Raw genomic sequence first — 11,760 nt, 5'->3', positions numbered from 1 at the left:
TATGCATTATCAATAATTAAACTTATAAATTAAAAAGGAAATTGTGAGTTAAAAATAGAAAATTCTAATTAAATAGTGAAAACTACAGAAAGATGAAACTAAAATACATAATAGAGTTATTTCTATAAAATTATTAATTACTTATAATATTATAAAAAGTTAAATTGGAGTTGGAAAACTATTTTTTATAGAAACTTATAAATTGTTGAAATTTATTTTTATTTAACTTTAAAAAATGCGACTAATTATTTTAGTGGTTTATTAATCATGATTACTTCGATCATTCAGCCAGATTTAATTATTATTTTTAAATTTAAATATAATTAATTATAATATAGATAACTTAAAAAATCAATTGCACAAATTGTGAAACTAAAAAACTGACAAATAATTAGAAGTAGAAAATATGGCAAAGTAATACCAGAAATTACAAAATACCCATACCTGAGATTTTGAGTTCGAATCCTCTGTCTCGCGTTTAAAATTTATTTATTTATGTAATTTATTAAAAAAGAAATTGATGTTATATACTCAAATCTATATAATATATAAAAGAGGAGTTTTCTCCCTCCATTTTTTCCCACCATTTTTTCTCTCTCTTTTCCCATCAATTTTTTTTTATTATTTTTCATCTCTTTTTTCTTTTACAATTTTAATACTTTTTTAAATAATATCAAATTTAATTAATGAAGAAATATTTAATAAGCATCTTATGTTTAAGTTTGTAACAAAATATTTAATATGGTATAAAAATTATTAAAAATAAATTTAAAACAAATAAGTTCCTAAAATTTTAAAATATTCTATTTTCTTTATCTTTGTTAAAATTTTACAATTCTTTTATTTTTGTCTGTGTATGAAAATATTTATTTATATGAAAAAATTGATGGGAGAAGAAAGAGAAAAAATGGAGGGAGAAAAATCCCCTTTTATATATTATATAAATTTAAAAAAAATGAATTTCTTAATTTTGTGAAAGAAATTTTGTTTATGGGTTTAATTGTAGTACTTAATGAATTTTGGGGTGTTAGTTGCTATCAACGTTATGTTAGGGGCTTAAGTGTAGTTGGGGTTAGGGGCTTAAGTGTAGTTGGGGTGGTAACGTTAGGGGTGTTTTTACATATTAGTCATCTTAAATTTTTTCATGTATGTTTTGATTTGGACGAAATTAAAATTCAGAGCAAATTCTGAAATGAGCTAATGTTTATGTATTTATACTACAACTTTACATAGCTAAAAAAAAATATCAAAATTCACTAATAATTTTTGAATTTACAATCAATTAACGCCTCAAAAAAATATGTTGTAAAATGAAAATCAGTAAAAAGTAATTAAAAGTTCCAAAAACCCTTTCAAGACCAATAGAAAATTTGAAAGAAAAATATCTAGATATTTTGGTAGAAATTTTAAATAGATAATAATAATCATTAGATAAAAAGGTTTTGTCAAGTTCTTGATCATTCATTTGATATGCCTATAATTATAAGATGATTTCATTTTTATTTTAAGGCACCATCTTCATTCTAAATATAATATTTTAAAATATAATTTTTTTGTTATCACCAATTATATATTCACATACTATAATATTCTAAAATATAATTTTATTTTAATATTTTAATTAAATAAGTATCACCGAGCATCGCACGGCAGTAATATTAGTATCATAAAAGTAGAAAATTTGTTGACAATTGCAGTCAAGCATTAGTCAATTGGGTCGCCACTATTTATAGCCTTAATATCCGAGATTTTATTTTTTCCTTTCTGTTAGCAAACCAAAAGTGTACAAGTTGAATAAGCACATGAGCAAAAGGTACAAGTAAGGAAAGCGCATCCTCTTTACTAAAATTGCTGTAGGGGGTTTTTGCTTCTACTTCTTCAATCAGCTAAACCCCAGGTAAACAGAAATCCGTGTTCAATGTGTTTTGCTCAACAATCTAAATCATATCATCGGAAAATTGTGTTTTGGTGCTTCGCGAATGAATAATTTCGATATATTCGTTTATCTCAGCGTTTAATTTGGTAGTCATGGAAAAATTTGGGGAAAATTTGCAGGATTCTTTTAATTTTTTTTTCGAGTGTGAAAATCTTGATTATGATTCATGATTCTTTTCCTCAGCTTGAAAGGTGATGGGGGTTGTTGACGCGCCTGCGGTTGCGCCGCCGGAAACGGCGAGAGATATGTCTCAAGCGGAGAGCTTGAACCAAAGCGTGGAGGAGATGTCCATAAAAGTTGACCAGGTGCAGCTTTTGTGGGGTTTTTAAAAATTTGATTGCATTGTATTTCTTTTGAATTTGTGATCTTTTTTTCATTGAATTTGTTTGGGATTTCTCGTGACCAGTTGTGAAATTTTCAAATTCTTGGAATTGAATTTTGAGGTGAACCTTTTGTGACTTTGCAGTTCTAAGCTAAAAGGTTTAGGAAATTTGTGAGTTTGGGAGGATAAATTTGTTTTAGGAAATGCACGATTATCTAAGAGCCAAGTGTTTTCGAGATCTCTTACAGTGTTCTTAGTAATTATGACTATGTATGATCCATTTGTATCAAATCAGGGAGTGGATTTCTGAGACTAAAAGAAGGTTTTGACAACTCTATATGTAATAAAGTTTGTATCTACGCACTTGCAGCTGGAGCAGAAACTCAATGAGGTCGAACAATTCTACTCTAATTCAAATACAAAACACCCAAACACTCCAAAAGGTGGTTCGTTAGGGAAGGACAAAGAAAAGGAGAAGTTCCCTTTGAGCAGCTTTAAGAAGAAGCAGCAAGATATAGCAAGTAGGGAAGCAGCTGCTGCTCAGAGAATGCAAGAGCTTATGCGCCAATTTGGGACGATATTGCGTCAGGTAACCCTATTGGAAATGTGCTGCGCAGTTTGTGAAGTTGGTTTTAGATTGATGTAACATTGAATTTGGTTGGTTTCACAAATCCAATATTTGACTGGTTTTTCCCTATTAAAGCTCTAGAAGTTAGGGGAACGTGGTTATGAACTTAGAAAATGATGTTGATGAAAGAACTCGAGTCTAGGATGAAATAAAATAATTTTTTTGGTGAGTGAAGTCTTTTTCTTGTGCTTATTTGCTGGTACTGGATAACTTTCGTAAGAGTGTGGTTGTATCACTATCATCTACCACAGTAGTTGCACGGATGGGAATAGTATAGTACTAGCTGTTTCACAATGCTAGCCCTCTATAGTTCCGAGTGTGCTGAGATTGTATTTCTTATTTTCAAGTTGCTGCTTAGTTATTGTTGCTCGATTTTGCAATTTCAGTTAACTCAACACCAGTGGGCTGGACCATTCTTGCAGCCTGTGGACGTAGTAGGTCTTGGCTTGCATGACTACTATGAGGTTAAGCTGAATTTTCTCTTTGATAACAACTCCCTCCCCAAAATAATAATAACAATAATAATATGACAAAAAAGAAAAACAATCCACACAAAAAAAGAACAAAAATCCACTTGTTGTCTGTGATGCTTTCATGCATACAGAAAATACAAAATGCTTACTAAAAAATTTGAAAATCCGTTGATCAATATGTTCATGAGTGTATTGGTATGAACTTTGAAGAATGATATATGGGAGGATTTGTTCAGCATATTTTCATTTCATCACTTGTTTTGGCCTCTTCATGCAAATGAATCTAGGTTATTGAGAAACCCATGGATTTCAGCACTATCAAATGCAGAATGGAGGCCAAAGATGGTACTGGGTATAAAAATGTTCGAGAAATATGCGCTGATGTGAGGCTGATATTCAAGAATGCAATGAAATATAACGAAGAAAGAGATGATGTCCATGTTATGGCGAAAACTTTGTTGGATAAGTTCGAGACAAAATGGTTGCAACTTCTACCAAAAGTTGACGAAGAGGTTATTTGTTTGTTCCTTGAAAAGTTCATAAGTAGTAGCAATGTTGCCTTTATTGCATATATAAGTTGCATATATAAGTGCCGATATAGATTGTTTGACATATAAATTATTTATTTAAAGGAAGAAAGGCGGAAAGAAGAAGAAGCTGAGATGCAACTAGACATGCAGCTTGCTCAAGAGGCTGCTCATGCCAAAATGGCTAGAGAATTAAGTTTTGATGTAAGTGAAATCGACTCTTGTACTTTGATAAATGAACCCCCTTCTCGAAACTAAGTGAAGGTAATAAAGGAAAAGGAACTATTAGTTAGTTAGTTCCTGCTTCGTCTATTTTAGTCTTGCCTCTATCTTTCTTTCTACCTAAGATACACTCATGGAAACAATCTGAAAGCATTTATTAACCGTTCCAGCTGGATGAGGTCGACACACATCTTGAGGAACTCAGAGATTTGGTACTTCAGAAATGCAGGTTTGTTCTATCTCAACTATGTAAAATTTCTTGATTCATACCTTATGTATCTGTTTGATAATATCTCGACTACCCTTTCCTGTTCGCCTTCAATCATTATGTCCTGTGAGACAGTTTGACATACCGAAGTCCATGTGCCAGGAAAGTTGTGAAATAATATTTCATGAAAATCATTACTTGGATCTTCCATCTTAAGGATTGTAATACTTGAACCATTTTGATTTCATAGTATTTGATGCTTCCTCAATGTTATTAAATGTATGTCGCTTGTCATGATCTAAACGTATATGCTATGCTTAAATATATGTTTTGTTTCAGAAAGATGACAACCGAAGAGAAGAAACGACTCGGGAGTGCTATCACTCGTCTATCTCCCGAGGACATCAACAAGGCTTTAGAAATAATTGCCCAGAACGACCCCACGTTTCAAGCATCGGGCGAAACTGTCGAAGTTGACATTGACGCACAGGTCTCCCAACATCGACCGATCATATCACTGTTCTCTTCTTTACACCCTTAAATCATGCAAGATCCATAAACTAACTTGACTATGGATGTACCTTGTGCAGAGTGAATCCACCTTGTGGAAATTGAAGTTTTTCGTCAAAGACACGTTACAGTTACAGATGAAGAGCTCACCGAGCACCGGAGGGAACAACAACGGCGACAACAACCAAAACTGCAACAATAAACGGAAGCGCGATATGCCCGAAAGCGTAGCTAAAACTGTGCAGAGAAAGAGCAAAAAGCCCACCAGCTGAGGGTGGGATGCAGTTTTGTATCAATAGTTCTATGTAAATGATGATTTTCTCATTGTATAGGTGCCTGAAGAAATGTTTGAAACTCTCTCTTCCTAGTTACTCTTTGCAAGGCATGGTATAAATTGATTAATACTTTTTCAGAATGCAGTGCAGTTACTTTTTAGAGCCATAACTCACACGCATCCGCACTCACGTACCATAAGTGATTCGAACCTTTGATCTATTGATTGAAGAAAAAACGTCTTATCAACAAAAATAAAATCTCTCTCGCACTAACACAAAATATATAGGGTAGGTTTAGGCTACAAATTTATTTTATAATACTCCAATGAATTACGAACTATGAAAACTTGATGAATTTTATGTATAACATCATAGATTTATTGTGAAAAGAAAAAAAATAAGAAAATGGATAAGATTTGAAGCGAATTTATTTAACGAAGTGATTAATCTACAATAGATCTTCATGATCTAAGGGTTGAAAATAATTTTTAATTTATATTTTAAAATAATTTTTTATTTATCTAATCCCTATGTATATATATATACCGGAAAGGGCTCAAATGAGAACCTTTAATTAATTTGAGAATAGATAAATATTTTCAGTCATTTGATTGCAAAAATTTGTCGTGAACGACGAAAGTTTTATTTTTTTTCAAATACAATATATTTCACGACGAATGCAGTGATTTTATACGTTCAGTGCAATATTCTTACATTCTCACGAAAATTATAATTCCTACGATAACCAATCCCTGTATATTTCTAGCACAACGCTTGCACGACATATTTCATTCAATTTCTAACAAATCTATCACAATTTTAATAGGCCATGCTCGTTGTTTTCACTATAGAAACTAAAAATGTTCATACAATTAATTGAAAGTGTGTTTGTGCGTTTTGCCGACTCTCAAAAAAAGATGCAATTAATTTGGCACTTGGTTACTCCATTGGGCCATAAATAATTTCAATCTTCATTGTTTTTGCATCATCCAACTCAATCAAGTGCTTTGCACTGTAACCCTTTTTATTTAATTCTTCTTTTTTAATGGTTGAATCAATGTTGTTACACACTAAATTTATGTGGTGGTATTGGAGAATTGTATGATAATGACTTTGTGCGGTGGCTTTGATATATATGGTTCTAGTAATTCCATCTACCAACAATGTAATTGGCCAAATAAGGCATAGTGTAATCTTATTTTATTCTAATTCAAATCTTTAAAGATATAAATAGTGCATAATTAAGTAGTTTAACATCTGAAAATTTTGTGGGTTGTTAGGTTTCACTAGTTATATATCTTTTGATATGGTGTCAAATTATTTTAAAAGATTTGTGTCTATAGATAGATAGATATATATCTCAATCATGGATTTTAGGGTTATTCTTAAGCTATATATAATCCAAACATTGACTATATATGTAATGACGTTTTAGTCGGAATTTATCTATGTTGTTCACTTAATAGTAGGCGTTAAATTCTTTGGCCAATCAATGCTGCCGTAGATCAAAGTTTGTGTTCGGATTTCTAACTCGATTTTTAAAATTTTCAAGATGTTTTACTCGAATTTTCGTTAAACTCTTATCCATGTCAGCTTTAGTTGGTCGAAAATATGTTGCGGGCTATTAAGTAAACAATATAAATAAGTATATATTGTATTTGTAGTTTTTTAAATTCGGACTAAAAAAATCAATATGGGTCAAAGTCGAATAATAATTTAAGAACAACCACTACTTTATAGGTTGTGTTTATATTGTCCTTTAAATTTGTTTCCACTTGGCTCTAGTTTTGAGTATAGTAGTGTCTCTATCAATATTTGAGTAAAGGATCCACTAAAAGTTTAGTTTTGTAGAACAATAATAGAGAGGAATATATGCAGCTCTTGATTATATAGCTTTGCTCAGTTATTTGAAAGGTGAGGGCCCACATGTAATATTGTGTTTCTAAAACTCTCTTCTTCTTTTTCATCTATTTTTATAATTTTAAAATAATCCCATATTAATAATTTCAATGAACACCAATATATATGATGTCATGCAATAGGAAATAGTATTACTTAGTGATGCCCACTTCTTATTGTCCTCCGGATTTATATGTAGGTCAAATATTAGTTTCTGCAAAAGTTTAGATATGCCTTTTTTTTGGGTGTGAACATGAAAATAGAGAAGAAATCCCAAAATATTGCTAGCTAGACATAAATAAATAAATAAAAAGATATAATTAAAAAGAAATCAAATAAAATAGATAAAATGCCGACTCAAATCTGACCCACAAGAGCAATTAATATACTCCATATAAGTTCAGGGGTTAAGTTCTAGTAAGATTATTATTTTTCGTGAGAAGTGAGAATAATGAATAAATTTGCATATAATGCTGAATAAGACATTATATAGTGTTAAATTAAATAACCATATTTAAAGAATTAGTAAAAATTTTCGCTCCTTCCAAAATTTGAATTCAGATAATTTTTTTCTCCGTTCAGATAAATATCAGCCACCATTCCCTATAAGTTTAAATACTAGTAAGAAATAGTCCTATTTCCCTCTCAAAACATAAAGGGTAAAAACTAAAAAAATGAGGTCTTAAAATGGATTTGTAGCCTATAAATGTATATAATATAACACTCTTTCATCACTAAAATTGCAAAAATTATGATAAAATTTATTCTGCAAAAATTATGATAAAATTTATTCAATATATATATACACAGTCAGTGGAGGAACACAAAAAGTGGGAACATTATTCTAACGTCACCCATTCTCGAAGGGAAAACACTATTTTCTCACTTAAACACATTGATTAGATAAACTATTTTATTAAAAGCCAATTATATCCCATATGTACATATAAATATAATATTTATTTATAGAGTCCCACAATTTTCAGTCTCTTTGCCACTCGCACTGCACAAAACAACCCTTAAACAGCGTCTGTCACGTAATTAAATTCCATTATAATTAAATTGTATATGGATTTATTTTTTGTATTCCTTCCATAAAAAATGTTTTGTAACATTTTCTATTAAGAAATCATCAATTCTTATAAAGTTTAATTCATGCCTCACTTTATAGAATTCACCGATGAAATAATGAGTATTTTTGCATGATTCTTTTCACCTTATCCACTAAACAACATTGTTTCATAAACTCAAAATAGGCGAATGGTTCAAGGATATAAATTAATTTTTTTTCAAGGGGTTTTTAATAGAAATTTTTTAGTTGGGATGTATTTTTGGAAAAATCTAATAGTGGGGAACAGAAAACATGATTTACTATATAATTTTTTCCTAAAAATAATCGTATATATATTTTAATTTCAGCAATATCATCATACATGAATATGCCACTAATTTGAGATTTGCCTCTAACTTCAATAATATCCAACTAGGAGCGATATTGTACTGCACATTAATGTTAAATTATATAATTATTTTATTAAAGTAGCTATATGATTTATTCCTATTAATCTTTTAAAATTTTCTTCGGGAATATTTTTTATTAATATTACTAAAATTATTATAGTTTTAAATGACATATTTGCACACACGTTTTACATCGCTTTGCGCCACTAATATATTGCCAACTATCTTTATTTTGAGATAGCAAATCGAAAATGCGACTCTTTTTCACTTTTATGAAATATTTTGATCTTACAAACCAATTATAAGAAAGATTAGAGTTTGACGACGCAACTCCCAATCCAATTAATTTTATAATATTATAAATTTTTAGAAACTAGGCCCTTATGGTTCTTAAAGGCCACAGCAAAAATTAGGCGTATTATTGTTATTATAATTTATTATTTTTATTTATAATATAATGAGTTTGTGACAATACAACAGTATTATTTGTATATAACAGTATAAAAATATATAAAAATTTGTATATTTAACTGACATAAAAATTTGAACTTTGTGAGGTGATATGATATCTCAATGTTACTATAAGATATTAAAGATAAGCTATTGTTACAAATTATTGAAAAAATATCCTTCTCAACTGGTAAATCAACGTGACTTAATTATGCAAAAAACTCCATCAGTTTCAGTTACAATAGATTGAACATAGTAAATCATGCAATATCATTAAACTTGAAAATATAGTTTTTATTATTATTATTATTATTATTATTATTATTATTATTATTAAAGAATAAATAAAATAGGCATAATAATGCACAAACCTTTTGACTTTGCTTATGACCGATTGTTGTTTTTTGTCGTCTTTCGCTTCACCTTTGAAATTGTCATTTTTATATTTTTCTTTTACATTTTGATGGAAAGTGATGGAAAGACCGCCCTATTATAATCCCAAAAAAAAACTGCAATATTTTTTCTTTTAACTTTTTTTTAAAAAATTCGTGTTGGCTTTCACCACTCGACTCAACTAATTCTCTATCTATCTCTCTCTTCCCGGTGATAACTCATGCCATTTCTCTCTTGGTTGATGAAGCATGCCATTTCTCTCTCTCTCTTCCCGATGATTATAGATTATTAACTTCCGAAAAAATCAGATATGAAATTTTAAATATTTTATAAGTTAGTATATTTTCTAAAACAATGAGAAAATTTATGAGATAAGTATTAAAGAATGAGACATTAATATTTTTCATTTTTATTTATTTATTTTCATCTAAAATAGTAGTAACACTTAAGCATCTAGCTTGCCAAGTCACCTTCGTCGAAAAATAGGTTTGATAATAATTTTTTTTTTAAATGACAGGTTCTATAAGTTGGTATTCATCAAAGGTTATAGTATTATTTTTGAAAAAAAATATAAACCCTAAATTTGAGAATATAAATGATAACTAAAGCTAAACTTACTCTTCACGTGAATGGTTTAACGGTGAAGTCTAAGGTTAAAAGTTTCATATTTGAGTCCATCTACACTATTTCTACGATCTTGAGTCCGTCACATTTTATTTTTCAAATGTGATTTACTTTTTCTGTATGATTTGCATATTATTATATAAATATAATCAAAAATTTATTTAGATCACATCGAAAATAGCAACAAACCTAGCAGAGGTCAAATTAAATTCTATGACGTCCAACTAGTCTTCCCCACATAACATATAGTAGTTGATATACTTATTGCTAAATTGACCAATAATTGTCGATGCTTTTCTCACAAAATTAAAAGTGGATCTCTAGCTCTCACGGCCTAATTTCATGATATCATATGCACAAAGACATATATATTTATGCATATCAATTGATTATTAATTTTTTGATCAAATCAAGTAACAAAGATTGTTGATTTTATTGATGATTGAGAATCCATTGGAGATCATGTTTCAAAAGGGTCATTTCACAAGAGATATATATATTTACCGAAGTCTAGCATGATTTTTTTTTTTTGAGAAAGGAAGGAAATATCATTAAGAAGAATCAGAAACGACAATATCTAGAAGTTAAGACGAAAAATTTCGATTTCCAGATCATTACATCGTCAATGAAAGGAGCAAAACAAGTAAGCTCACGAGCTGCTCTAGCATGAATTTGCAAAACTCAATTCAACTACACAAGAATCAATCAAACTAATGCGTTTAGAAAAGAGTAGATTATTTAGAAAGTTTACAGTTGATATTTTGAATTTTACTAATTGTATTTCATAATCACTTATATTTTCCATATTTAGTATTAAAAAGTAAATTTTTAATACACTAGTTGGTCTGCGTTATTTATTTGTTATCTTTAAAATGTAGAGAAGAAAAATAAAAAAAAACAAACAAATTTAAATAATCTTTATATCCTTAGGACGATAGAGAAATGGATTCATTTCCATATATAATATTTAAGTAAGATCAATGCATGTATGCAATATTAATATGGTGACATTATTCACTTTAATTACAATTGATATATTTATTTTTAAATATTAGTCTAGAATGAATATATAAATATTCAATTATACATGTTATTAATCATGAAAAGTAAACGAATAATTAAAAAAAAATCGTTAATTATATCCTTGAGATGATAGGAAAAATATATGTATAATAGTATACCTCAACGTAATCTCAATCCAATTGGTAGAGATGAAGAAAATTTAACATACATAGTTACACATTGGCCTCCATAAATGTTGCACAATAATCGGTGATACATTAAAAAAAGAAAACAACCAATTAAGTCACACGTGAGTGGCTTAAAATTTTAAAAGCACTCGAGATTTTAAAGTTGCACAAATTAATTGGAATTTTTTAAATAGGAATATTCTCTTTGTAGAGTGCTTTTAAAACAAAGGAATGATTCCATTTCTGATACTGCAGTGGGATCTGGGGCAGGCTACTGATTTGTCCCCAGTTATGCTCTTTATATTTAATTTAATCTTGGATCAAATATTCAATTTAAATTAAATTGAAATTTAAAATTTAAAATTTAATTCGAAATATTCAAACTTTCAGTTCGAATTGGATTGAATTTTGTTCACATTTCAAATTTTAAGATGATTCGAATTGATATATTTTAATATATATATATATAAATCTAAAATTCGAATTAGATTAATAATATATGTAATATATAATACATTATATTTTTGTTCTTTCGATTTTTTTTTTAGTTTGGATTGGATTATTTATCATAATTTTTTTGGTTTTCTTTATTCGAATTTTTGAATAATTCGGTTATATATGTTCGTATTCATTCTTCCTCAA

The 11,760-nt window shown here is 29.1% G+C and overlaps 1 protein-coding gene across 3 annotated transcripts; it reads left to right on the top strand.

Moving 5' to 3' along the window:
- The first annotated feature begins 1,758 nt into the window (after nt 1–1,758).
- On the top strand, nt 1,759–5,261 carry LOC130999830 (transcription factor GTE6-like). Of its 3 annotated transcripts, none has more exons than XM_057925503.1 (9): nt 1,759–1,897; nt 2,120–2,241; nt 2,629–2,847; nt 3,273–3,350; nt 3,647–3,871; nt 3,992–4,090; nt 4,279–4,337; nt 4,656–4,806; nt 4,907–5,261. In XM_057925503.1, exons 2-9 carry the CDS (start codon nt 2,131–2,133, stop codon nt 5,096–5,098), a joined length of 1,134 nt encoding a protein of 377 aa, XP_057781486.1. In that variant the 5' UTR covers nt 1,759–1,897; nt 2,120–2,130; the 3' UTR covers nt 5,099–5,261. The 3 variants fall into 3 exon arrangements, with proteins under 3 accessions (XP_057781486.1, XP_057781485.1, XP_057781487.1); XM_057925502.1 differs by having other exon boundaries at nt 1,766–1,813; XM_057925504.1 differs by having other exon boundaries at nt 1,885–2,022.
- Nucleotides 5,262–11,760: the final 6,499 nt, after the last annotated feature.

This window comes from Salvia miltiorrhiza, chromosome 8 (genome assembly GCF_028751815.1).
Source record: "Salvia miltiorrhiza cultivar Shanhuang (shh) chromosome 8, IMPLAD_Smil_shh, whole genome shotgun sequence".
Lineage (NCBI taxonomy): Eukaryota > Viridiplantae > Streptophyta > Magnoliopsida > Lamiales > Lamiaceae > Salvia > Salvia miltiorrhiza.
The sequence above is the reverse complement of the archived record's forward strand: the minus strand, read 5'-3'. Positions and strand labels throughout refer to the sequence as shown.

Bases quoted from the DNA above. Each gene is read 5' to 3' on its own strand.
- LOC130999830 (XM_057925503.1), top strand. From the start codon at position 2,131: ATGGGGGTTGTTGACGCGCCTGCGGTTGCGCCGCCGGAAACGGCGAGA. The intron at 3,872-3,991 runs GTTATTTGTTTG...ATTTATTTAAAG, and splicing joins TACCAAAAGTTGACGAAGAG to GAAGAAAGGCGGAAAGAAGA. The intron at 4,091-4,278 runs GTAAGTGAAATC...TAACCGTTCCAG, and splicing joins CTAGAGAATTAAGTTTTGAT to CTGGATGAGGTCGACACACA.